This window comes from Aplidium turbinatum, chromosome 4 (genome assembly GCF_918807975.1).
Source record: "Aplidium turbinatum chromosome 4, kaAplTurb1.1, whole genome shotgun sequence".
Taxonomy (NCBI): Eukaryota; Metazoa; Chordata; class Ascidiacea; order Aplousobranchia; family Polyclinidae; genus Aplidium; species Aplidium turbinatum.
Window position 1 is genome coordinate 43,120,615 of NC_137475.1, and position 27,894 is coordinate 43,148,508.

Here is a 27,894-nt window from a genome sequence, read left to right on the forward strand (position 1 = left end):
AACGTCCACAAAAATGCGTAGCCTAACGATTGAGTCACTTCGGGTTCGAATTTAGTTTAAAAAAAGAAACACCTCTTAATACCTTAATTTTGGTACGGTAGCCACTTTAACAAGTCGAAATTCTGCCACTAAACTTGACTAGAATGAAACCGCCAGCCAATCATAAGCTACGGTTTAAGTGACGTAAAAAATGGCGAAAAGAAGATGATAGAAAGCGAATTAAGTGATGGATTTTTTGTCAGCTGGTTGGCTTAGGGGTTAGGGCTAGAAAGTAGTCATTTCATTAACGCGGGTTCGATTCCCACCACTGCTATTGCTCTTTTTCTTCTGTAATTACCAAATTAAGTTCAAAACAAGCATTAACTCTCTGGATGAGTGCTAGAAGGGTCACAATTGGACAGTAGCCTCTTATAACATGTTCTGATTCAATCAATCAATCAATCAATGTTTTATTTGTCAGTAACAGGAACATAGGTACATGTTTGAAATATGCAATATACACAGTACAAAAGTTACACAAGTTCCCATACCGACAGGGAGACAACGAGACGACCACGGTCTACTAGTCAATTGCCACCCTTCGGAAATTACGATTTTGCCATTTAAAATAAGCTTACAAGAGAAAAATAATAATTGAAACGTTCCCGCGCTTCAACAACAGCATACGCACAAAAAAAAAACATATTGATGATAACGTAGGCCAAAACACAAAATTCCATGAAGCAAGCAGAGAATAATAAAGTTTCCGAAGCAACTGACAAGTTGGTTTCCATAACATATCACTTACGATGCACTGTAGCTTTGTAAAATTAACGTTTTGATCTCTTTTTTGAAACAATGAAATGATAAGGTTTTTAGCCTACTTGGAACCTCTGACCAGAGCATTGGTCCCAATACCTGCATGGACTTCTTGCCAAATTCTGTGTTTGATCTGTTTATAAAATAATTGTTGCCTGTTTGATATCTTGTGTTATGCTGATGAATAGATGAAGCATTTGTAAATAAATCACAATACGTAGACGGATACTCATTCATATGAACTTTGTACATATGTTTTTTTTATTTCAATGTTATGTATGTCTTTTAGTTTCAAGATGTTCATTTTGAAAAATAAAAAATTAGTGTGAGCATAGTAATTTTGTTTCGTAATTATTCTTATAACCTTTTTTTGTAATTTTATTAATGGATCCAGTGCACTGTCACAGGCCTTTCCCCAGCTTGAAATACAATATTGCAAATGACAGTAAATCAAAGCGTGATACACATCTTTTAAAGTGTCTGTGTTGACATAATTTCTGAGTTTAAGCAACGCCCATGAACCTTTTGCTACTTTTCCGCAAATTTTATCTATGTGATATTTCCATGTTAATTTGTTATCTATGTAAACGCCAAGGTATTTTATTTGATCTTTTTGTTGAATGCTTGTGTTACCAATGTTAATGTTAAAATTTTTTATGTGTTTTTTATTTATTATTAGCATGTATTCAGTTTTTGAGAAATTTAATGATAATCTATTAAGTATTAAGCTTCAACCAGTTGTAAACTTTTTGCATTTCGGCATTCACATTGTTCTGCAAATTTATTTCACATTTGTCGCTCATCGTAAGATTGGTGTCGTCAGCAAATAGTTTAACATTCATGTTTGTTGAATTTGGTAAGTCATTTATATAGAGTAAGAAAAGAAGGGGTCTCAATGTCGATCCTTGGGGCACACCGCAGGTAACCTGTCTTGAGTTTGAAGAGATTCCATTGACGACCGTGTGCTGTAGACGATTGCTGATATAGCTTTTTAACAATTGTAATGGAAGGCCCCGAAAACCGTATGTTTGCAGTTTCTGTATGAGAATAGTGTGATCAACTGTGTCGAAGGTTGGCGGTTGCATTGTAGTCATTCGCAGTGGCAGAATTTCGACTTGTTAAAGTGGCTACTGTAGCGATCCATTATTTCAACATATAAGTTTTCCTGCCTTTTACTAAAGTTTCTGTAATTTTCCATGTAAACTGCTCCCGAAGTACATAGAAAAAAGGGAACAGAAAATAAAAGGGTTTGTTCGCCCTTTGACGAGAGCTCACACGAAACCAGCTCACATCAAACCAGCTCAATTTTGGAAAAAAGCTCAGTTAGACCAGTTCAGCTCTCAGAAAACATTAAATTGATTGTTTAGTTAAAAATGTAATGATTTGTAATAATGCTTCCCTGTTCCGTAATTACAATAATGTTTCCCTGTTCTGTAATTTCACTATTCTGTAATGTATAAATTCAAATTGTGTTAGAAACCCACAATATTATATGAACACCTTCTGATAACTTAAAATTATAATTCGAATAACAATTGTGGAAATCAGTTCATGGAGTCAGATAGCCAAACTAGATAAATTAGATAGATAGAAATTTCACCAAGCAGTTAGACAGCCTTCATCTTAATTCAACTTATAAACAAACCATTCTCATACTTAAATAACCTAAATAATATATAACCACACTACCATTAATTTTAGCTTTCCTTCAAGATAGTGTGGTGTTTTCCCAGTCAGAAAGTCAAACTGGACGCCAATAAAAATTCCAAGTGGGAACTCGGGCTTGTGGGTAGCCTATACCATATGTGGGTTATTTATGGGTCACAAAATTTGCTAACACAAGTCCAATTTTCCATGTTTATTTAATTAAATGCCACAAAACGAGCCCTTTATTTTCTTTTAGTTTAAAAAAGAAAGCAGGAAATATGAGTAGCCTACGGTACTAATGTGGGTTGAATCTGGGTAGCCCAGTTGTAATATTATCCAAACATGGGTGGTAAATGGGTTGCCCAATATTAAAAAAATGTTTATGCAAAACAAAAATATTTTTATTGGCTGTATAAAAAACAATTTGTCAGTGTTGTTTTAAAGTTTTTATATGTGTAGGCTATGTGTGTATTTCGTTTTGGATATGGACAGCTTTGTCTGACACAAATAAATAATAAAATTACCCGTAAGGGTTAAGGTAAGCTCTCATGTGGGCTCAGTCTGGACAGCCCATTTACACAACAACATTTTATAAAATTTAAGCTGAAAATATTAGTAATTTAAATTAATGCACCATTTGCCATAATGGCAACATAGTATTTTTAAACATTTTCCTCTTTCAACCAGAAAAAAAAGAGACTTTCATTACATCTGAACTCGAAGTTTTTTGGTGTGAGGTTCAGTAGCGCATCGCATCCGTCTGTGATCTATTTAAACTGGGCTGCCCAGTTGGGTAAGAACTAGAACCCGCGGACAAATATAACTGAGACCCGGTCTCGCAGCCCAGTTGGGTCCCAACATTTTGCCTGTTTTGTAGCCATAGATATACGTCAGTAGTTATATAGCTGGCCGAGTTTAGAAATGTTTTGGCTTGAGTGCCATGTAACTTATTAGTAACATACTTAAATTTATCTTCTCAATAGACAAGTGCACGCCGTGAACTTTAACCACTAAACCAAAATGTTGATACGGTATTGAAACACAAAAGTCTATTAGGCTACCTGCGGGTTTCCTGAGATGTTGAACCCGGGCTTCCATGACTCGGCACTGAGTCTGGCCTATCTGTCTTGAAAAATATCTGTATTGAATTTGTTAAAATACATAGGCTACTTTACGTAACGCTCTATCAGTTTATTGCACATTTCAGACAATAATAATGTCTTCGTCCAAGAACAAGTAAAAAACTAAAATAAAATCTAAGGTAAAAACAGTAGAATTGTAAAAAACGCAGTGTGAAGAAAGCTTAAATGAAGAACACGATGTGATAAGATAACAAAGTATCATTGGTAGCAAAAAACGACAGTGGAAAGGGAACTACGAAAAATATAACCACTCTTGTGTGCAACAATGCTGGTGCTGAATGCTTCTGCAATAGAAAGGTGAAGCCAAGAAAATGTCAATATTAAACAAACTTTGACTTTTTTAAAAAACTGGAAATATCACAGGCTACCGTATGTTCAAGTTTGATTTCAATGTCAGAGTATATACCCAAAGTTTTAATACTAAAAACTCAGACCATCAGAAAAATCTTGCCACGCAAAATCCATGTACGTGCACTATAGGAATTGATGATTCTTGATTCATTTGCAGGCTGTGCTACAGATCACCACGCGGTCTTCTTCTTAATAATCGCTTGCTGTTTCTGCGTTTTATTCTTTGAAGTGGAAACTCGAACCCCCTCGTCACTGTGAGGCCTTTGCTTTGTTTGGACAACACCCGCTCTGTTTCCCAATCTGAATTGAAATATAATAACAATAAATTTAAAAGTTTATATAACGAAAGAAAGGATGAGTCGAGAGGGTAGAATTAAAACAGAATGACCGATAGAAAACTGTAAATTAAAAGTTAAAATTTAATTCTAGCTCTGTTAAACATTTTGTAGGTTACTTCACAAATGTAGATACAAACGACCTGCTTCCGCCTTTTGCGGTGTGCATGTTCCAAACTAACCAAATCTTTGGCAACGTTTTTGATTAGTCTTTTCAATACGTCATGGGGATCGTTTGCAGGGACTGGCAAAGGCAAGTGAAAAATTCCTTTCCAAACTTTTCGTATTTTGAGTCAAAAATAAAAGGTAAACCGTATGGCTGGTTGGATTACTGGAGATGGCGAATGACTCTCCTTTGTAAACCCGTAGTTACTCTGCTTGTTCTGACCCTACGTCCCTCATGAGCAGGGGTGCATTCCTAAATTTTTTTATGGGGGGGCTCTAACATTTAGCTGTGTTGTTATAGACACAGTATGTATAAGTAATCAGTGTAGGTTAGCCAACAATGTTCACCTTTTTTAAAAGGAAACACTGTTCAGTATGTTTTTACTTCTGAACATCATGTCGAAAAACAACCCATGCTAAAACATAGCTTGAAGTACAGAAAAAGGTAGAAGCAACAAAACATGAAAACGTGGTTGAATCCGATATAAAATTATAAGTTTGAAATTTGGCTTGGTTGCTACACTGCAATCTCTTTTGCTTTTTTTTACTGCGTAGGCCTACACTTGAAACTCGATTTGCATAAGCTAATTCCAATCTCTTAACTCAATTGTAAACTTATTTGTATGAGCCAATCCTAAGCACACTTTGCAAAAACATTGACTGCAATAGGAAAGTAAGGAAATGCAATTCTTGAAATGAGCGCTTGTGGTTGCAGATTTGCTATATAAGAGCCAATAAGCTGCCAATGTGACAGTTACACTAAAATCTCATTTAGTTATTAACGAACAGTTTAAAAAACTCCAATTACAGCAAAAACATATTCCAAGTTGGTGCAAACGAGATTACACAAAACAAATAGCCTGTCTGCCAGGTCTTTGGTTTTATGTGCTAAGTTAAAAGCACCACGACAGTCGTTGATTTTAGCCAGAAAACAGTTTTTGCAGAGATCTGAGTTCATTCAATGTGGGCAGCTTAGAATGCTTAACTTGAATATCCACAGCCGACCGATGAGTCTGCAACCACTTCTGAGTTGCCGCAGTGCCATTCCATAAATGAGGAGGTGGTCCATTGATACTGATGAACAACAATGCTGAAACAAGTGATATGGTCAGCCGTGATCGTAGCGGTAGGATGACCAAGTTCATTTGTGAAAATTCACGTTCGGCTTCAGCAGAACTTATAGCAATCATGTTTAGTACTACGTTCTTGAGCAACTTCATCGTATCTGGTATATGACAAGGATTGTCAACATACAATCGAAAATCGGAAATAGGAGTGATGACATGAAATCTCTCCTCTATTTTTCGTAATCTCTGCTCCCCTTCTTGCCATGGAACTTCGACTGCAGCAGGCCATAACTCTGGTACAGTGTTGTACGCGTCATTGAAATAATTTGACGGCGTCAGCGTCAGCGCGAATTGCCTAAAAACTTTACGGCGTAAAGGACTGCGTAAGCTCTTGAAGAAATTGACGGCGTCAGCGTCAGCGCTAATTTCTAGCGCTATTTTTTGCCAGCGTCTCATAAAACGGAAATATTTCAACCAAGTTCAGGCTAACAATAGCTATAAATAAAGAGCAGATATTATGTTTTGAGACTCTATTGTAATTAGCTGCTCAGCCTATTAGTTATTTCCTTGCAGAAAAACAAGCATTTCAAAACGTTTGTCTGACAATCTGCTGCGTTTAGGACGCATATTCAGGGGCGCCGGAGCGATTTTTGACTGGAGGGACAAGAGTATGAAAAAAGGGCACTTTTGTTGCTGAAAGGCCAATTTGTTTTTAAGTTTTAAGATAAGATATAGCGATAATGCTCATCTATCAGCTCATTATCGAGTAATGATACAAGTGTCCGCTATACAAACAACAATGGCACGGAAGGGCATCATGCTATTTTATAATGATGTAATATAACTTACTGTGATGGAGAATTTTGTGTCGTGAATATTATTTTGAGGCAAAAATAGAACATTATAATTAGGCTAAAAGCGAATAGCATAAATTGTTATATTGCAAAGTGTGCAGTAGCTTACATGACCTTAAAAGGGCACCATTGCCCCCTCTTCCCTCCCCATCCACAGAAATTTGAGTGCAGGGGGCATCCGCTCCCGCTTCCGGCGCCCCTGCGCATATTGTCCTTTCCAAGTGAAAACATTCGTTCCACAGCAGCGCTGGTTGGTATTGGTGTGTTGTATTTCAAAAACAAGTTGAAAACGTTTAGTCGGAAAGGTATCACTGTTCCAAGCGTGCTGTGATAGTTTAGCATGTATAAATCTTTTAACGAGGTCCACTGCACCAACATCGCTCTTTTCAGGGGCATAGAGCTCTTGAAATAAAGTATATTCAACGTCCGCGATGCCATTCATGGATTTTTCGCTTTCTGTCTCTGATCCCTCGTTCTCAATACATGGGTGATCACTGATCACCATTTGGCGAACTTCTTCCGCGTGTATTCCAGGGAGCCATTCCAACCAACGCCAAAGCCAGTAATTCGGATGAGTCGCGCTGGCCAGAATATATTGTGAAACTCTTATTGTGAAACGAGATTTTCCATGAAAACAAAAAATGACGCTTAGCGCTTGACGCTTAAAATCGGCAAAATATTTGACGGCGCCATCACTTCCGTCAACTGAAAAATAAATTGACGGCGCTAGCCTCAGCGTCAACAAAAAGTTGACGCCGTCAAATGACGCCGTCAAATTGACGGTGTCAACGTACAACACTGCTCTGGTACAATAATTTTCAAGCTCTTCACAGAATTTTCATTGTTGGTGTCCACCATCCTGCTTCCAATGTTGTCAACCAAAGCTTGAATAAACCGATTACGATCAAAAGAAGGGTAGTCTCTACGTCGAGCTTTGAACTGGTCCAATGTTGTGCCTTTAAAGGAGTAGTTTTTTGTACTTCCGGGACTTAAGTTAACAACTTCATCAAACGAATACTTTCCTTCTTGAATAACTTTTTTTTTATTTGAAGTAGAGAATTAACAGTCCATTTGACATGACGATTAGCTACTACGAAGTTGATATTCCCAGTCTGGAGAGTTTCTGACAAAAGTGATAATTGGCGATTGCTATCAACTTATGTTTGTGTTTTTTTGCAGTTCTGTTGTGAGAAAGATGTTAAAGTGTTACTTGTTCAGTCGAGAAGTTGTTGTTCAGCCAGAAAAGCTGAAAAATGGAAGCTTGAACGAGCCCCCCCTGAGCCCCCCCTACATCAAGCCTTCTTGTATTTCGGGGGGCTGAGCCCCCCCGAGCCCCCCCAGGAATGCAACCCTGCTCATGAGCTACTATACACAACATGCTTCAGCCAGAGACTCATAATATACATACCTTATGAATCCCTGGCTTCAGCGCCGAAAACTTTAAAATTATTTTTCAGTTTGTTTTTAGGCTATTTTTGACCATCACAAACAAAACAACAAAGCACAGAAGCACTGCTATTAAAAGTTATTCTAAAGTTTCACGCAAAACTTCCCCGTAACAAAACTGCTGTGTAAGGTGAGCTTCTTCATAACTTTAAATAAGCATGAAACATACGAAACATGAGCCGAGCTTGTTTCCGGATATCTGGTGGCATCGACGTACGATGAACTTCTGACTGGAAAAGGCTGCGCTGTTTCCCGCAATGAATGCTTTCTTGTCCCCGATGTCATCTTGCTTTCAGAAACCTCTGGACTTGAATCCATCCTGCGAACACACCGACGAAGTGAATTAGGTTTGTAATCGTAGAAAAAGCTTTGGTAGAGAGTTTGCTTTGTTGAACCATAGAGAAATAAAACATAGTAACTTTAGTGGGTTTCACATACTTTATTTCACACAAAATATAACATAATTAAAATAAAATAAACTCAAACGTTTTCGACACGTACGTGTGTCCTCATCAGGAATTATATCTGCAATACATAAAATGAAAAATCGTAAGATAAATTTGACTATGCACTGTAACTGTAACGACACTCTGGACTGAAAGCACAAACTGAACAAATGATACGAGAATGATTGCGAGTAAATTATGCGGTGGGAAACAGATCACATGAGGTGTAGACTACAGGCATTGGACAAAACAATTAGAACACACACAAAAGGAACGATGAGCCACAGGCGAATAACTGCCAGTTGAGAGACGGATTATTACGTTTGATTCTTAAGGCTTCCATGATCTTAGTCTGAACATCAGATCTGCCTCGAGAGATGATTTTAAATTGGTCGATCGAGACATTGTCAGTGCACGTTTCACAAGAGGCGATGTGCTCTTTAATTGCACTTTTAGTTGTTAGGTTTGGGTTTAAGTGCTCCCCGGCCCTTGTCAACAAATGTCTGGTTGACATTCCAATGTATGTTTGGTTTGCGTCACGCAAACAACTAAATTTATACACAGCATTTGAAGAAAGAGCAAAGGAGGTAGGCGACTTCAGTTGAAAATATTGGTGCACTTTAAATGTTTTATACACAGGATGAATGTCGCATGAAAATTTCTTTTTTATAAGTTTAGCTAGGTTTTTCGCAAAAATTGTTGAATATTTTCCTAGAAAGGGTATATTAATAAAATAACTAAAATCTACTTCTTCAGGCGTGTCTTTTGGTTCATCAGCCATGAAGGTGTTTTTTATTGAAAAAGTGAGAAGGATATCCATTTAAACTAAAACATGTTTTTTAATTTCTTGATTTCTTTCTGAAACAACTGATCATCAGAACACACCAAACGAGCATTGATATTTTCGCGATTTTTGATGATGATGAATCGTGCTCAAAATTTTTAAACCTTTTAAATTCGCAACATAAAAATATCGAATTTACACTTGAAAAATCCAATGATACCATCGCTTTTTTAGATGTTGAAATTGAAATTAAACGCAATTCTTTTGACACCTAGATCTGGCGAAAACCTACCACACTGGCTTGCTTTTAAATTATAACGCTCTATGCCCAAGCAAATGGAAATCTGGTTTAATCTTGTGTCTGTTATCTCGTGCTCGTTTGGTGTGTTCTGATGATCAGTTGTTTCAGAAAGAAATCAAGAAATTGTTTTGTCCAACGTCTGTAGTCTACACCTCATGTGATCTGTTTCCCACCGCATAATTTACTCGCAAACATTCTCGTATCATTTGTTCAGTTTGTGCTTTCAGTCCAGAGTGTCGTTACAGTTACAGTGCGTAGTCAAATTTATCTTACGATTTTTCATTTTATGTATTGCAGATTTAATTCCTGATGAGGACACACGTACGTGTCGAAAACGTTTGAGTTTATTTTACTTTAATTATGTTATATTTTGTGTGAAATAAAGTATGTTAAACCCGCTAAAGTTACTATGTTTTATTTCTCTAATCGTAGAAACCTCCCTAAAAAGTTTTGTATATTCAAACTTTAAATCCAGCAGGTGTAATAGTCAAGCTACTTTAAACAACTTTGTCCGCCCCGTTAGCTCAGTGGTTACGCACCAGGCTCAAGATTACGCGGTGCTGGTTCGACTCTCGGGGTGTGCGCTTGAGCAACGCATTTCTGGACTGGTCTCCGTTCAGCGGCACCTAGTGAATGGAATAATTCCCCGGCAACAACACTTCAACAATCGGAAAACTTCACTCTGCCAATCTCGGTAACCGGTCCTGCGTCAAGAGCCTGCACAAGTATGCGAAACTACCAGGAATAACCTATCAAAGCTTTGTCAGTCCGAGGATAAAGATTTAAAACCAACTAACGAACCAAGGTAGCCTGGACCTGCCGTTTTCATATTTAAGCTATTTGTAATTATAGCTTATTATTAACACCTCGTAATACTCCGAAAATGCAGCTATTTGGTTGGTACCATGCAGAAACCCTTTTACGTCGATATTACGTCAAGACTCATAATAAAATAGAAATGAATATTATAAAGACGTAGCAAACCTGGCTTTCATATCACGAGCTTTTTTGGTGTTGGTGGTGGAGTTTCTTTTCGATAAATCTGAGAAAGAAAATTGAATAATGCTAATGTAAGCTGTTTGAAGCGAATCGTTTTCAGTCGAAAGAAAGTTGTTGACGAAAAGTATAACTCGAAACGGCATCGAAGTTCAAAACGATGAATTTGCAAAAAAAAAAAAAGGCTTATTTTAATTCTTTTTTGGTGTTGGGCGTCCGCAACTTTGAATAATTTGGGTGGGCGTAGTTGCTGAAGGAAAGGCGACTGAAAGAAAGGAACTAGCCCCTCTACCCTCGTTAGTTCAAAACAGATCGATGTAAATTTTATACCGAAACAAAGTCCTCCAGGTAAGCGGTAAATTTACACATGATTTAAATGTGTGCGTATTCCTTCAAATATCAAGATGACAAAACAAATTCGCTTAATTAATGCACAATTAGTTAAGTTAGTTAGTTACAAGTTGGTTACGCTTCAATGTACATTTCTACGTTTTAAAAAGGTTTCAAAATGCGAGCACATACCGCTAGGTGGTTTGTGTTCAGACATCGATGTACTGGTGGCAGCTCGTGCGATTTCTGTTGATTGCTTTTGCATGAGCTTTTTCTGTTCGAGTTTCTGTGTGATCTAAAAATTGATGAGTATGCCATTGTATTCTTTAATGATAACAATTAACAGTAGGCCTGGTAGAACAATATTAACCTATAATCATATAAAATAAACACAAAGACTGCATTTATCAACTGGTACTGGGAAACATAAACTGACGACTCTGACTGCTATGAAGCGTGAGTAGGTCAGCCTTCAGTTAATTTTGAAGCTTACACGTTGGCTAGGCCGGTTTATGTAGATGTCCATGGCTGTGATAATTCACTTAACTCACATCTAGCAGCCTTGACTCGATCAATAGCACGTCATCATCGAGCTTGTTGACCCGCTCGAAGCGACGGAGCATCATATCCACCGAGTAGGTTGACAATCTGTCAAAGAGGTAATCAAGATGAAGATCGTCCATTGGCTTCTCGGATGGTGGATGCTCTATTGTGAGGTAATCAAACAAAGATATGGAATGTCCTGAGGGAGTTCCGAGCCCGGAGTCGGAGGATGATACACCTGAGAAAGATTAAAATTATGTTCTTCACTCATCTTGAAGATGGAGTTGGTATTTCCAACATCTTAATCTAATTTGAACAAGATGAAGAACCATCAAGAGGATGTATTTTATATATTTTCATTCACATTTACAGCTCTGAAGATGAAGATAGTATAATTTTCGAAACGTTTGCTGAACATGAGTTGAGTATCTACATTTTGGGCTCTTTATTTTTTGATCAGATTAACCATTTTTCTCCTCACTTTTATGTAACAATATATTTTTTTTGTAATAATGTAAATCTTATGCAATAGTTCTTGTATAAAAACGGCTTATCACGTAATTATTGCCTTCACTTTCGCGACTATTTGGTTGCACCTATGCATTTTAGAATGTGACGTGTTAGGGAACGTTCAAATATTATGTAACGCTTTTTTTCCGAATTTTTGATCCCCCCTCCCCCATGTAACGCCAACGTAACGTTTTTTTCAACCCCCCCTCCCCCATGTAACGCTTTTTCACTACAAATTCAGCACAAAAAATACCATTCCGTACTCGAAAGCGTTACATAACGTTTTGCTTGAACCCCCTCCCCCCCGATGTGACGCTAACGTAACGCTTTGCATAAACCCTCCCCTCCCCCTCAAAGGAGTTACGTAATATTTGAAAGTTCCCTTACCACAGTTCCAAAATATTCGCTGAAATGTCGTAATAATAATTTGTTATGGTTTATTTAATGTTGCTCTATAACTGCTAAGTGCTAATGCCTTTTAACGACCAAGCTCATTTTTAATTTTGTATCAGATTTACGATGTCACCACATTACTATCTAATTTATCCTCGCTGCGTTATACAAGAAAGAACACAAGTGGTAAGGTACCGTTTTTAAAGTCTTTGGTATGACCTGACCTGGAATCGAACCCAAAACTATCAACACTAAAGCCGAAGGAGATAACTACCAAGCCACTGGTGAAACAAAGTCATTCACGTACCTGACGCGTCTGAACACTGAGACACCCGTTCCGGGGTAAAGCAAGTCCCGAGAGAATCAAATGATATGAACGAACTTTCTGAGGATGGAGTGGACATATCCTCAAAGTGAACAGTTGGTCGGTACTGTAGCACAACATACCATTGAATGACAAACAACGGTGTAAAATTTCCACAGCCAAGACATCATACCTCACAACAAAACACTTAAGGAGAAGACGCAAAAAATAAACAATGATTTCCAAATCATCATCAGACGTTGGTACAAGGAAACGTTTCCCGTGAGATGTAAATTAAAGAGTAGGCCCATTGTCCAAGTAGGGATGTAGACACGGGGGGCACTTGGGGGAGTAATCTCCCCCTTAAAAATGAGTTTTTAATCGATTAAAACGTTGTCACGACATTGCATTACGTGTTGAATGACGTTTTATAAATGTTTGGCTGCATTCAGTAGCAATATTTTTAAACAAGTTTACTGATTCAAATATTAAAATATTTGTCCCCCTTACAGTTGTTTTGTGCCTTTAAATTTTTCTTTCTAGCCACGCGACTGCCGTGAACCTACGGCCACTCAATATATGCCCCGATAACCAGCTAAGTCATTACTAGGTCATGACTTAAACCAGGGCATCCCAAACTATGGATCGCGATCCAAAACGGGGTCGCAAATCGTAATTTTAGGAAAGCCAAACAAATTAAAAGTGGGCCGGCAGCGGGTATTTTACATTGGATACTTCCCAACAAAGGGTTGCATGGAAAATTATTTTATGAAATGGGATTGCACAATAAAAAGTTTGAGAAGCCCTAATCTAAACAAATCGAGTAAATACCGGTTCAAACCGTAGCACAAAGAACCAACCTGCTTCATTTTGGACAGTCCCAAATAAAGTTTTGCTCTGTTCATCATGTAGCTCATGACGTCATACTCAGGGACATTAAATCGCCAGTCGTTGGTTAGTCTTCGGGTTTCTTTGTATCCAACCATTATGACGGCAGCAAATAATCTGGAAGTGAATGTTTTTGCAATTTAAACTGTCAACTAACTTTCAGATGGTAGACTACAATGTAATCCATATATCGACATATCTATATTGAAAATAGAAAGAAAACTTTTATTTCATCTGTTGTGATATTAGCAGGACTATGGTACAAGCATTACCATAGTTTTTTTTATGCGACACTGTATCCATCGCAGATAAATATTGCTCTCAGAGCTGTGCAAAGCAGATTCTGTTATGGCTGTGTTTTCATCTAGCGCTATATCCATCGCAGATACGCATTGCTCACTACACTTCCAAGTCAGACAGTTTCAACGTAGCGGAGGTGACGAATAAATTACGAAACAACTTTTCAGCCAGACAATATTTATGGATCAAAATATAAAGCCAGTGGGTAATTTTGTTTGACCACCCCTGGCAAGTTTGTACTTACCTGCAGAAGATGAGAAATATTCCAAAATAGTAAGAGAGAAAGAAGGCAATTGAAAAGTAGGGAAAAGCGTCGAAACACGCTTGTGTGTTCAGTCTGCCGCGGAATATGCGAAACATAGAGTAGAAACTGTTCTGGAAATCTTGGAAATCAGGAATAGTTTGCGTCGCGTTTACACCAAAAACCTGCAAAATAAGGATACACCACCACATATAAACACCAAATATAAAAACTAGATGCATCACTTTTTCTATCTTATTCGTCATCAACCAATTTTAATTATGCAGGCTAGTGTCCTGTCTGTCTGTCTGTCTGTCTGTCTGTCGAGAGTCTTCCTCTTCACATCTCGCAAACTAAACAAACAAAAAACCAAAACCAAACCTTTTTAACCAAACAAACAAAGTTTAAAAGGCAGAGGACGTACTACATAAGGTTTTTCATCTACTAGAAGACAGCAACAGTTTGGTTAAAAGTCAACTAGCTCTAAAGTCAGTGAACATAATGTTATCTTCAGGGTGAAACCACATGATGGTGAGGCAAGCAGTGCACAAAGGACATATTTGGGTCCGACAAATGCGTTAAAAGTTGAAAGAAAAGAAAAATACTGTTAAAAAATATCATTTCTTACCAAATATCCAATTTGAGCAAACGCAAGTATCAAAGCGAATAACATGATCGTGGCGGCCAGTAGTAGTCTGAATCCTCTTGATAAAGCTTCGCCGAAAACGGATAAGGAACGGAAAAAACGGAAAAGGTAAAGCGCCTGAAAAACACAATGAAAAAATGGTAAATAAACGTAACTTCACAGCATGGCCGGGAATAAAAACAAATATAATTTCGCAAAAGTATGTGCGGATATGTGCTGTCACTTCAAAATATGCTGGAGCTAAGTTGCAGGGTTCTTTTTAACAGTGTTACCTTTTATAAAATTATTTCAAACAAACCATTGCTAGTAATCATCATGGTTAGCTCGATCGCTGTTGATTACAGTTGACGTTGTGTGATCGAGTGGTGTCAACGATCTGATGATGTCAGTCAAGAGAAGCGACTGCGTCTTGGCAAGACACTTAAACATACACATGTACACGAAGAGTAGCTTCGTGGCACAAAGATTGGTTCCGTGAACACGAAAATTGGTTTTGTGGACACGAAAATTGGCTTTATGGACACAAACATTGGTTTCGTAGACACGGAGATTGGTTCCGTGGACACGAAGATTGGTTGCGTGGACAGGAAGATTGGATCCATCAACACGGAGATTGGATTTGTAGACACGAAGATTTGATCCATCAACACGGAGATTGGTTCCGTGGACATTAAAACTGGTTTCGTGGACACGAAGATTAGCTTTGTGGACACGAAGATTGGTTGCGTGGACACGAAGATTGGATCCATTAACACGGAGATTGGTTCCGTGGACACGAAAATTGGTTGCTTAGACACGAAGATTGGATCCATCAACACGGAGATTGGATTTGTAGACACGAAGATTTGATCCATCAACACGGAGATTGGTTCCGTGGACATTAAAACTGGTTTCGTGGACACGAAGATTGGTTGCGTGGACACGAAGATTGGATCCATCAACACGGAGATTGGATTTGTAGACACGGAGATTGGTTCCTTGCCTTCTTTTACTTTAAATGGTCAAGCAGAAACCCAAAACTCGATTAAAAAGCAATATAAACCGAAGATCATGAACAATTACAACACCGGATAGGTATTGGGTAATCGAGTTGTAGATAGCCATTATCGCATCTCATATGCGTTGCCTTTGATGTTTCAACCACTTTGAATATGTCGCCACATGCGTGTATCTCATATGCGTTGCCTTTGATGTTTCAACCAGTTTGAATATGCCGCCACATGCGTGTATCTCATATGCGTTGCCTTTGATGTTTCAACCAGTTTGAATATGCCGCCACATGCGTGCATCTCATATGCGTTGCCTTTGATGTTTCAACCAGTTTGAACATGCCGCCACATGCGTGCACCTCATATGCGTTGCCTTTGATGTTTCAACCAGTTTGAATATGTCGCCACATGCGTGTATCTCATATGCGTTGCCTTTGATGTTTCAACCAGTTTGAACATGCCGCCACATGCGTGCACCTCATATGCGTTGCCTTTGATGTTTCAACCAGTTTGAATATGTCGCCACATGCGTGCACCTCATATGCGTTGCCTTTGATGTTTCAACCAGTTTGAACATGTCGCCACATGCGTGCACCTCATATGCGTTGCCTTTGATGTTTCAACCAGTTTGAATATGTCGCCACATGCGTGTATCTCATATGCGTTGCCTTTGATGTTTCAACCAGTTTGAATATGTCGCCACATGCGTGTATCTCGTATGCGTTGCCTTTGATGTTTCAACCAGTTTGAATATGTCGCCACATGCGTGTATCTCATATGCGTTGCCTTTGATGTTTCAACCAGTTTGAATATGTCGCCACATGCGTGTACTGCTCCATATACGTCACTGATTTGATGGCTGAGCATCGTGCTATAATTATTGTTGATTATCACAATCAAGAGGATTTATAAAATTTAGTTTAAGAATAATTTAGAAGGAGCACCTTTATCATCAGCAAGACCAGAAGAAGGCCTCCCAAACCCATGGTGACGTTTGATATCAAAGCTATCCCGTAGAAGTTTGTAAAACCGCCCCGATTTCCTTTGTAGCTCCACATAACTTCTTCCATGTAAATTTCCCTGCGCAATAACAGGTTAGTGGGTGGATATTAACCATAGTAATAGTATGCTTACAGTAGTGCGTTTACGGATTACTGTAAACACAACAGATTGCGTTTACTGAGCCCAAGTTTACCTAACAAAAGGTGGTTAGATTAAATGCATGGTGCAAACATGAGTTCAACAAGCACCTGGCAACCCTGGAGGGAGAATAAATATCTTGTTTCTCGAAACGCTTTAAACCTAATTATTTACTAACAATAAAAATGAAATGCTTTACTTATATATAAACATGGCACAAACAGCAGTGGCAAGGAAAATGATCAGGATATTCAACCAATTAAATTGTTTCCAGAAATCACGTGACAGTCGGCGCACTCTACACAACTTGATAATCTCGTGCGCCCAAAGGAAAAGAACAACAATTCCAATTATGGCCTGAAAAATAGATAGATATTAAAACAAGACACCTGTGAGTAGTTGTATTTTGAACGAAAAAGCATGAAATTTACACATATAATCGACTCACTGCAGGTCTATCTCACAACGAGTATTTCCAAGTCAGTCATATAATACCCGTGCATTGCAATATATCCAAGACTCACAGACAAAACTAGCCACAAAAACTACTCCTGTTAACAAAAGAAATCAATGATAAAAGGACCAATTTAGCTTGGTAGAAAGCTGCTGCACTACCACCTTGCGAAACAAAGAATCTTACCATGAAGAACATGTCTCCAAAAGCTGCTGAGCTTGGTGTGAATAGCCTGATAGTCTGCGTGAAGTGAGAAGACTGCATTGTTCCGGTGCCGTCCATCTCGAACATAATCGTTGTCACAGTGAACCTAGCAATGAAATTATTCAGTTTGTTTGTCGTATCCAGGCTCACGCCCGGTGATAGAAGATTTAGATAAAGTGGACGGGAAAGCAAAGAAGCCAATCTTTGTGCCTACTTTCAGGCATGCCTTTAAGTGTCCTGCCAAAGACACAGTCGCATGCTCTTGAGCGGTGTCGAACCGGCGCCCTTTAACCTGAAGCATGTGTTAGCAAGAAAAGGTTAAGGTTGGAGGAATCCAGTGAAGAAGATACTTTACAATAAGCTGGGGAGAAGATGCAGATGGCATGAGGAAGATCACGAAAGATAAAGATGAAAAACAAGAAACAAAACCAACCATCCCTGCCGAGTGGTGCATTGCCGAGTGGTGAGATCTCTGGTTTGGCATTCGAAAGGGCGCTGGTTCGACACCGCTGAAGAGCATACGACTGTGTCTTTGGCAGAACACTAAAAGCATGTCTATAGGTAGAGATGAAGATTGGTATCCTTGCCTTCTTGTCCGCTTAATCCAAATCCTCAACCACAAGGCGTAAGCCTTAATTCGACTACAACAACCTTAACTCAGCAAGAAAAACCAAAGAGAATTGAACCAAGAAAAAAATTACCAATGTGTGGCTGGGTTAAGTTGAGCAAACTCCACCAAGCAAACCCTGGTCAATCGATCTGTCCAACCGAGCTCTTGGAGACGTCCAACCTGCTCCAAGAATCTGGAATCATCCAAGTGTACCATGTATCCAGAATCGTCGTATATCAAATTCCTTCCCCAGTAGCCGAATCTAGAGAACATATCTACTTAAGCCAAAAATGCTTTCCAGTTTTATCAAAACATTTTTTACTTCTAAAGGTTTGTAATATTAAGAAAATAAAGCCAAGGGTGTGTAACAAAAGAGTTTCTTCTTTGGATTGTACAAGAATCTCCAGTAGGAAAAAGATTAGCAAGAACCAATAATAAACATTTAGTATGATTTTGTACAAAGCTAACGGTCATCGTCTTTGCAGTGAAGCCCAACAATCAATTTAAATTTCCATACAATCAAACAACTCTACCCAGGAAGAGCGGCAGAAGTATGATTCCACGTCTCAACGCTTCCATCCGCGACAGGACCCCAGCTAGAAGCGTAGGTGGCTGTATCTTGTGTGAAGCCATGTTGGGATGTGCACTGGTGGTCTGGGGGTAGCAGCAGCCATGATGAGTAGTCACTGACAGAGCAGGCTTCTGTGAAACCAAAGAAAATACATTCTTTATTTGCCTGTTGTCTCATTTCTCAGTTATTTACAGTTATCTCTAAAGACTATGGTTATCTAATGATTGTACTTTAAGACGGTTGTCAATTTAATAAAAAGATACTATTGCTGTTACTTAATGACAGGCAGCATCTCGACTAGGAAACCGTTAGGTTATTCGGTGCTGCCAGTCCTTTCTGCATTATATATGTGTTCTATTGTGCAAATACTCGATCTTTTTCTCGTGCTGGAAGGAAAAATAAAACATATCTATCTCTTGGAAGTCAATGAGAATTCTTGTGTGGTATTGTTGTGTGAACTTTAAAACAAAATTAGGTTTTACTAGTCCTTAATTTTGAACCGGCTTTCACAATGCGTTTTTCCTTTCAGTAAAAAGAGCAAAAGCATAAGAATCGGGACGTAGGCAAAGAATAAAACCAGCAAGTCATCTTTATTGAATCCATACCTATAATGGTTACTAAGAGAGCAGATGCCAGTGTTTGGACTCGGTAGGTTAGCCTTGATAGCTTGCATACAAGTGTACAAAGTAGCAGTGACACTGAATGACAGTCATTGTTTATAGAGCATTTAGCAGCACAGAATTGAATTTCTGACAATTGAGTAACTGATTTGCATCTTGGCACAGCTGCACTGAAACTGTTTGCACTGCACAGCGAAAAAGGCAACGCACAACTGCACTTGATGCAGCGCTTCATCAATACGCGCAATCATCACATCACTACAAGATCACGGCAGAATTGACGCTATGGTTACAGAGGAGGTAAAACAACAGCTTAAAATGTTAAACTAACGTCGCAGCCAATGTTACAGACTGTACCTGGAGTGCTTCGTTGTTGCCGAAGACGGATTTGCCCCATCAAGTGGTTTACGTTGTTGCTATTATCATCAAACAAAGCCGCTTTGTTGACGACATTCGGGTAGAAAACTTGTTCCAACCAGGCCCACATTTCAGCGTCCCTGAAAATGCAGACAGGTAGGTTGTGATAAACCAATAGACTGTAAATATTTAACCCCTATGAGTGCTTGATGAACGTTTTTGATCAGGAAAAATAAATTGATGTAAACTACCGAATTTATCACCCAGACATCAATCGCAATTTATTTTTGCTCCACGCGGCTGTGTATCGTGTGGCTGTGTCTAGTGTACGGTCCGAACACACGTATACGTACCAATCGATGGACACGAACACGACCAACTGGTAGTTAAGCGCAGATCAACCACCAATCAATGGACACATACACGAACAATTGATGGACAAGCATCCTAAAACTTACGTTTTAATTCCATAAAAGTCGATTGAACTAGTTTGATTAACTTCAATAGGCGACTTGTAGAGTGCGTTCTTGACCGCCCATGAGGACCAATATGACGTCACAGAACGATCCCAGAAGCAAAAGAGAGCGACAGACCAGAAGAGAATCAAGTTAATCCCGAACCGGAGAAGATACTTCCTGCACTGCACTGATTTCTTGACCTGATCTTTGCATTGTTCCAACGCAAATCCTCCAGGAGGACGTACCTTGCTTGGTTTCTGGAAAAATTGTTTTCATTTTTATATAAAAACGTTGTTGACCATATAAACTATAATGATCTATATACACCGGCCTTGACAACGTGCGAACTTGGAGGCTTGATCAAAGGCCGGTGTAATTTTAATTTTGAAATCTGAGCTAACTTTACTTTATGTCTCTTTGAAATGATAGTTTTGACAATCTAAATTGCCAAAATGCAATCACTGAATTCCAAAACACTGTAAAACTCTTAATTTTACTACAAATTTTCCCCGTTTACCAGTGTTGCCAGACGTTTCTTGAATTTCCAAGTGCCAAAATTCTCTCCGTCATTTGAATGATAACAATAGTACAAAAGTAACTCAAAATATACACAAAGACTATATTTATTATTTAATACTCAAACTATCAACTTATACCAGCGATTTAGGCTACTAACAGATCGTCTTTCAGTCAAATTTTAAGCTGCACGTTGTCATGGCCTGTGTATTCGCCATGATATAAACGAAGTTGTGTACGACAAATAAGAAAAAGCGTTTTTGAAAACCCCACCCAACAAAATTGGTTCTTTCTACAGCAAGGTGGGCTTGACAAGAGAGGACGCGTTAGACAGATCGATGTGGGGCAGGGTGTGAAGGCGATTGCGGTATTTGAAAGTGAATCCGGTCACCCTCGGTAACGGGGGCATCACCGGATTAAAACTGGACTACTACACTACTACTGGCAGACGCTGAATCGACATCAAATAAAATATCTTCAAATAGCAAGTACAAGCATAAAAGTCGGTGCATTCAATCAATTATTAGAAGTCACAACTGACCACAACAATAACATTATTTCGGTGGATAGTTTTGTTTTATTATTATCTTTATCCTGCATTGCGGGAAAGCGGACTTGAGCGCTATGCATCGGTGTACGCCTTCCGACATACACCTGACCCACGCTGCAGCCGACTGCAATGTCTGTTTCCGGTTGTCTACTCTACTTATGACTTAAATTTGGTACTACCCATTACTCGAAATCGATCACTGGGTAGGGGCAATTATCGTAAAGTTTCTTGCCCAGAGAAACAACAGCAAGTGCGGGTGGCTGGAGTCGAACATGCAGGCTCTCGACTGCGAGCCCAACGCGCTAACCACTCGGCCACTGCTGCCGATAAACCTGTGAAAGTCATAGGGACTTGCTTACAGGAACCACTTGCACTTTGGCAAAACTTATCAACACTAACAGACTCACCATTATATTTTCATAAGTTTCAATGAAAGGCTCTTCTACAATGTTGTCGTTCTGTTCGGGAGTGTGTTGCTCAGTGAACATGGCTATGTATATAGCCAGGAACAATACCTGGGGACGCAACCACGTTGTATGACGTCATAATCTATTTCATAAGCCTTCAAATAATGCAGTTTCGCAACTTATTTCAGGAGATAGTATGCTGGTAAATCACATATTGTAGCTGGTACTATTGTTTTTGTCCTTAACACAACGTTGATAAAAAAGAAATTTAACTTGAAATTCCAACTAAACAGAAAAATTATGTCATAAATAGGTAAAATTGCCTGTTTTAAATTAATATGACGTTATTGCATACAAAAATAACCTTATTTTCAGCAAATATGCGTAAAGCGACAAGTGTAAGAAGATGTTTCGACACACCAAGTAACAGACTATGTACGTTATTTCAACCAAGCTTTCCTTAATGTTTCATCGTTGAAGAACTTGTTTAAACCAAACCGATGCCGATAAAAGGGATCACTGAAAAGTTGTATTGTACATTGTACATGTTGTGTGGATGTGACATCTTGCTTTTATTATTATTATCTTAAGCAGTCTTGATGGTTTATAGACGCGCTGACGTATTGCATGTTGTAGCTGTCACTCCACTTATTGTTGAGAATACATCAATGCCAAACAATGAAAGCAAACACAAGCACAATACCTTGATGGGCTCAATCAAAAAGAAACTTTCCAAAAACGCAACGAACATGCTCAGGAGCCACCTAAGTGAGGTCTCTGTGCCGAATACGTGTCCGTAGAGGATGATGAAGAAGATAGAGATGGAAATGCTGGCAAAGCACAAGAAATACGCCAAGTAGAGGAAAAAACGAGGGAACTGGAAGCCTTTCTCCGTGCTGTCAGTGACAGGTAGGATTGCTGTTGACGCTGTGAAACATGAGCATAAGAAATGAAGTTATTATACTCTCTGACAACTGGTCAGATCAAATGTTCATTAAAACTATTGTTTTAAATAATGCTCATTCAATTATGCTGTTAGAACTGCTGCTTATGATCGTAAACAATGGCGCATTGTGTCCACCTTTGCCACGAGTAACAAACTTAATGAGACGATAGAATTAGTACAAGTAGAAGCAACAAAGAACCCTTCCAATAATTAAATGACTATTGTGAGTGAAAATGTAAACATATGCTTCAAATCAACGGTGGCTAAAGTGGGGCCTGCGGGCCACATGCGGACAGTGAAAACGAAAATCTGCGGCACACGTCAGGGCTCTACAGTCTACACTATACAAGCTTAAGGCCGAATTTCAAGAAGAATAAGTGAAAATTTTAATGTGACGAGTCAAGACTGACGAAATGCGGCATGTGGCTACAAAAATTTAGACACCCCTGCCTTAAGCCGTGATACTGCTTTGTGAACCTAACCATGAAAATCTTTTTGGAATAGCTAAATATAAAATATACCAAGTACGGTAGTAAAGTTTTTGGCAAAACCAGGAGTACATGAAAGAAAACATTTGACCTGGTGGCAAGTTCATGAAATTATAAACTTGAAATACAATGGAACTTCACGATTATTTTTGACTTATACACACCAGCAGATTGTAGCTCTCTGTGAGAAAATGACTTTACAGATGTGTCATCAACATCTTCCTCATCACTATCTTCTTCGTATGCTTCGTTGTCAATTTCAATTTCTTCGGTGGTGGTGACCAGGTTTGCATTGAACTTTGCTTTCTGAGTTCTTCGCAAATTGGTAGGCCTGCACCAAACATATCGCATAAGCTTGCTTCATGCTTCACAACAGATGCGGAAAGATCAATATATAAATCGCTAAGTATTAGCTATTTTTATGTTGATATGATGCTTTTTTGTCGTATCCAGGTGTACGCCAGGTAGTTCAAGATTTAGATTAAGTGGAAGACAATCTTCGTGTCCACCTTCAGGCATGCCTTCAAGTGTCGTGCTAAAGACACAACCGCGCGCTCTTGAGAGGTGTCGAACCAGGGCTCTTATAACTCGGTTATGCAGCCGGCATACGATATGATGCTGTTGGATATTAACACAAGAAAGCAATATTGTCGCATCCGATTATATCTCCTATGATAGTCACCTTGCATTCATCAAGTCCTCCTCTTTAAAAGTTCCATCACAAATGAAGGGATCCCAGAAGTCACCATCGTCATCATACTCGTCTGGAGGAGAGATGCTGAATCCCGTACTTCGTCGTCTCAGCTTGTTGCTGAAAAGACAATTGCAAAAAATCGGTGAAAATAAGGAAGATGCCGCTTTATGACGTGAAGAAATGCGCTCTGTTATGTATGAGGCTTATGGCCTGGAAAAATGAGATATGTACCGAATGTACCCGTAATCATAAAGAAATATTTCGGGCAACTCATATGAAAAAGCTAGTTCACATCTTTATTTATCGTAACACCCGCTCTGTTTGTTTTCGAACCAACACATCGAACAGCGTCTGCTTCTAATAACCGCTTCCATAGAGACATAATGATCGTCATAGTTTATATTCATATGATGCAACAATGACTTGAATAAAGATCCACGGAATAGTGGTGGTACATCGGCATAAACCCCAAGCAACTCAAAATCTACCATTGGGGTCCAATTCTAAAGTGTTTGCTGCACTGAAGCAGAGAGGAAAGATGCTGGTCACTGACCGGTGCTTATTGTCGTTTTCACAACGGTCTATTTTGCGCAAATGGAAAATCCTTCAGCGACGAAATGGCGAGAGCTAAGAAGTGCTGATGACCGAAATAGAAACGCACCACCGTGAAAAAACATATTCCAAACAACTTTAAATTGTGAAAAAATAATAAAAGATCATATTTTAGATCCCCACCTCTCCTGCGATGGTGAATTGGACCAATCGGTAGATATCCCTGTGTCCTCGGATGTGACTCTGTTAGACGCACTGGATGACAGTCCTTCCTCATCAAGGTTGTCATGAACCGCCTTTAAGCCCTGAAAGGATAAAGCACATTAAGGTGTGTATCTGTATTTACTGTATTCTTGCCGGTCCCTTCAGACCCTGATGTCTGGCCGACAGAGACAAAGACCAGACTTCTTTGAAACAAACTAGGAGAGTGAGAGAGAGAGATCTTCAGCGTCAGTGCACAAGCCGAGGATTTATTCACGATGCATTTTCAAGAGGGTTGACTTGACACGTCCGAGAAAATCTGCGGTCGGAAGATCTCGTCTCTTTCGACAGAAGCGAGTGGCATGGAAAATACCATCAAACCGAAACTGCATGCGCAAGCGTCCAACAACCCTCGCAATATGGGGAACATGAGAAGTTAATTCGTGGAGTCAGTGAGTGAGGATTTTTCTATAAATTGAAAGCATCTTCGGTTTCTAACGTTGACTGTACAATGTACATCAGCCACCTGGTTTAATCAGGCAGCCACTTTAACATAACAACTTTTGTAAGAGCCAGTAAAGCTTCGAAGCAATCAACCAATCACAAGTACAGATAATAGCGTTTCAACCAATCAGAAGTTAAAGGTAGAACAAAGGAAAAGCTCAAACAGTTCTGATAGAAAGTAAATTAATGGAACATTCCGCCGTAAGGGTTAGGGCTAGTGAATACATTTCAATGACGTGGGTTCGATTCCCATCCCTGTTACAACTCTGTTTTCTTCTGTAATTATCAAGCAAAACTCAAAGCACGGATCAAGACAAGACAAGAAAATTAGCAAATTGTAGCACACTCATCCACAGGCAAAAGTCGATATCAAATACGATTACTGCAATGTTGGCAACTCAAACATTCTCTAAATTCTATTACTCGTCATAGTCTGTTACGGCAATTCAGTCCAATCAGATACGCAGATGACTGTTACAGTACCTACTGCACCGAGTATTATAGATGCGTATACTTTCTACTTTACAGCGATACAACTTTACATTGGCTTGTAGAAACCATATACTTATTTATAATATTCAGCTGCCACCCGGTACTTTAAATCTATATCGTCTTTCTGAAATAGTTATGCTGAAGAGGTATATTATATTGCTTATGGTGCTTGCTCATGCATCGCTGTAGAGTGTAGACAAAAAAGGGAAGTTGCAGACTAAGATAAATATTCATTATTACGTCATAACATGACGCAGACTTCGCTTTGAAGAGCTAGTTTTGAGCCATAACCTGTTTTTAACTAAAAGCATATCTTGAAAACTTATTCACGTTACACTTTTATCCACGTTGTTGCAGTCCAGAACAAACGTAGGAAGCGTAGTACTAGTGGGAATAAGAAAGCTCTAACTTACAAAATGGCGGAGGGTGCTCGTACGTTCACTGAAGGAGAAGGTAGATTCAGCTCCAAAGAGTCCAGAGAAACCGGACTTTCGCGATCGGCCGTTGAGAACCTCATCCAGGATCTCAACAGTTTGGGCCGTCTGTGCCCGGTTGGTGTCCCACGACGCCTTGGGCGACACCTGGTGTAAGGTGCTCAGGTTAAGATTTTTGGTATAAAAACAGATTGAAATTGAGTATGTTTATTGTTTACGACGCAAGCTATGACAAGATGACGAATGTGTGCTGCTAGTACCAGTATAGTTACAAAAGACCATCGGGTTAAAGAAGTCATCTTCTCACCTTAAACAGACCCTATCGTGATGCTAATGAGCATAGAGTGGAGGAGTTGTGATGCAGGGGTTTCTAGACCGGTTACAAAACAATTAAGTTCTCATGAAGAAATATTTGATTAAAAATTAAGTCTCTTAAGTGAAAGGTGATAATTGGAACTATGTTCAGAAATTCTATGATGCTACGATGCTACAGCTATGATAAAGCGTTTGCTTTGTGACATAGCAAGCGTATATAAAGTGCAACAAAAAAGTTTGAAAACAGAGTGATAGTCGTCGTATGCAGCCGTTGTTCGAAACGGAACCTAGTTGAAACACACCTTGCATCTGGACTTCTTGAAAAGGAAGACGATGATAAGATTGACCGGGAAGACCATGACACTGACTATTGCTCCAACAGCAGCATCCTTCCATTGGATGAGGCTCTCCTTCGCCTCATCAACATCTTGGTACCACAAGGCGCTGAAAGTTTCAAACGTTATTTTCATTAATTGCTTCTCTATCAGTCATACTGTGTTGCAAATTCACAATTTGGCAACAAAAACTTGACAATTTATCATATTTAAGCAATGTCAATGTATGGGATATCAAACGACAAAAAAGCTCGGAAGATCAAATCAAGCATAGAATCATTATCATAATTTAACGGCGTCATGCGAAACATGCAACAGAAGTAGCCAATTCATCATACTTAAGCAGTATCAAAGCATGAGATACAAACGCTAGTCAAAGCCAATATGATGACTTTATGGGTTGTCAAACGACAAAGAAGTTTGACAGATCATAATCGTCAACTCCATCAGACCAAGCACATAGTCATTATTAATCAATCAATCAATCTTCGTCGTATGAGCTGTTCTTCTGGACTATATGTTTGGGCATGATGTCATCAGCCACTCGACAGTCTCGTCATCCAGGGCCTTCAGTCCAAGCGCTCCATGTGGTGGTTGATGGATTGGGCAGTCATGGACGACATGATCTACTGTCTGGTCTGTGGCGCCACACTCGCATCCCGGTGAAGGAGCCAGGCCTCATTTGCACATGTCTGAACGAAAGCGACCGACGCCGGTTCGTAGGCGGTTAAGCCGGACCCACGCAAGTCTTGCGAGGGACATTCCCGGAGGGTGGGGATCGACGTCGGGTAGGAAATCACGGAGTCGGGAGGTGTTGTTTTGCCACTCCATGTTCCATGTGTAGTTCGTCCAGTGTGCCGCACTTATTCCAAGATCTTCAACGTTGTTCAGAAGCTGTCGTGCGGCGGGCACAAATGGGCGTCTTGATTTCAGTCGCTGCTATCCTCCAGGTAGGCGCTGGAATGTACTGTGGAGGAGGTGGTCGGGGTCCAGTGCGCGACGAGCAAGGGAAATCATGGCTCCTTTACGGCGGAGCTCAGCAGGTTGGATGCCTGCAAGGATGGGAAGGCAGTCCGTTGGAGTGGGACGCAGGCATCCAGTCACAGTGCGTAGTGCGTCATTGATGGCGGTGTCAATGTGGCAGGTGTGAGAGCTGCGGCACCACACTGGAGCGCAGTACTCAGCGGTAGAATGGACAAGGGCCAAGGTAGCTGTGCGAAGGGTTTTCGCATCAGCTCCCCAGCCGGAACCCGCCAGCCGCCTCAAAAGTGCAACGCGCGCAGATAGTTTTTTGCGCAGTGACTCCAGGTGTCGTCGGTACGTGAGTGACCTGTCCAGGATTACGCCGAGGTAGGTGGGTTCGGCGCAGTAGGGGAGGTGTTCGTCATCGGTGGTAATGTTGATCTCACGTTTTGCTTCCTTGTTGTTTAGGTGGAAGGCCGCCGACACTGTCTTTGCCTTGCTGAGCTGTAGCTTCCATTTCTGGAGATATGTTGATATAGTTGACATGTCCTGGCTTAGGTTCCTCTCCATTGACTGCCAATCTCCGGCTGGATGCAGGAGAGCCAGA

At 39.7% G+C, this 27,894-nt stretch overlaps 1 protein-coding gene across 1 annotated transcript in view; it reads right to left on the bottom strand.

Annotated features, from left to right (window-relative positions):
* Nucleotides 1-3,624: 3,624 nt before the first annotated feature.
* The window catches only part of LOC145769205 (polycystin-1-like), an 82,090-nt gene continuing 57,820 nt past the window's right edge, over nt 3,625-27,894 (bottom strand). The window contains exons 63-85 of the mRNA XM_082580793.1: nt 26,292-26,433; nt 25,654-25,821; nt 24,227-24,315; nt 23,480-23,608; nt 22,962-23,128; nt 22,067-22,290; nt 21,364-21,471; nt 19,891-20,147; nt 19,433-19,572; nt 18,418-18,586; nt 17,976-18,146; nt 17,257-17,380; nt 16,816-16,973; nt 16,421-16,556; nt 14,470-14,604; nt 13,845-14,026; nt 13,273-13,417; nt 12,416-12,539; nt 11,214-11,443; nt 10,855-10,957; nt 10,321-10,378; nt 7,975-8,124; nt 3,625-4,238 (exon numbers count right to left, since the gene is read on the bottom strand). Of these exons, the coding sequence (XP_082436919.1) occupies nt 4,109-4,238; nt 7,975-8,124; nt 10,321-10,378; nt 10,855-10,957; nt 11,214-11,443; nt 12,416-12,539; nt 13,273-13,417; nt 13,845-14,026; nt 14,470-14,604; nt 16,421-16,556; nt 16,816-16,973; nt 17,257-17,380; nt 17,976-18,146; nt 18,418-18,586; nt 19,433-19,572; nt 19,891-20,147; nt 21,364-21,471; nt 22,067-22,290; nt 22,962-23,128; nt 23,480-23,608; nt 24,227-24,315; nt 25,654-25,821; nt 26,292-26,433 (3,439 nt within the window). The 3' untranslated portion in view covers nt 3,625-4,108. The remainder of the gene's footprint in view (nt 4,239-7,974; nt 8,125-10,320; nt 10,379-10,854; nt 10,958-11,213; nt 11,444-12,415; nt 12,540-13,272; nt 13,418-13,844; nt 14,027-14,469; nt 14,605-16,420; nt 16,557-16,815; nt 16,974-17,256; nt 17,381-17,975; nt 18,147-18,417; nt 18,587-19,432; nt 19,573-19,890; nt 20,148-21,363; nt 21,472-22,066; nt 22,291-22,961; nt 23,129-23,479; nt 23,609-24,226; nt 24,316-25,653; nt 25,822-26,291; nt 26,434-27,894) is intronic.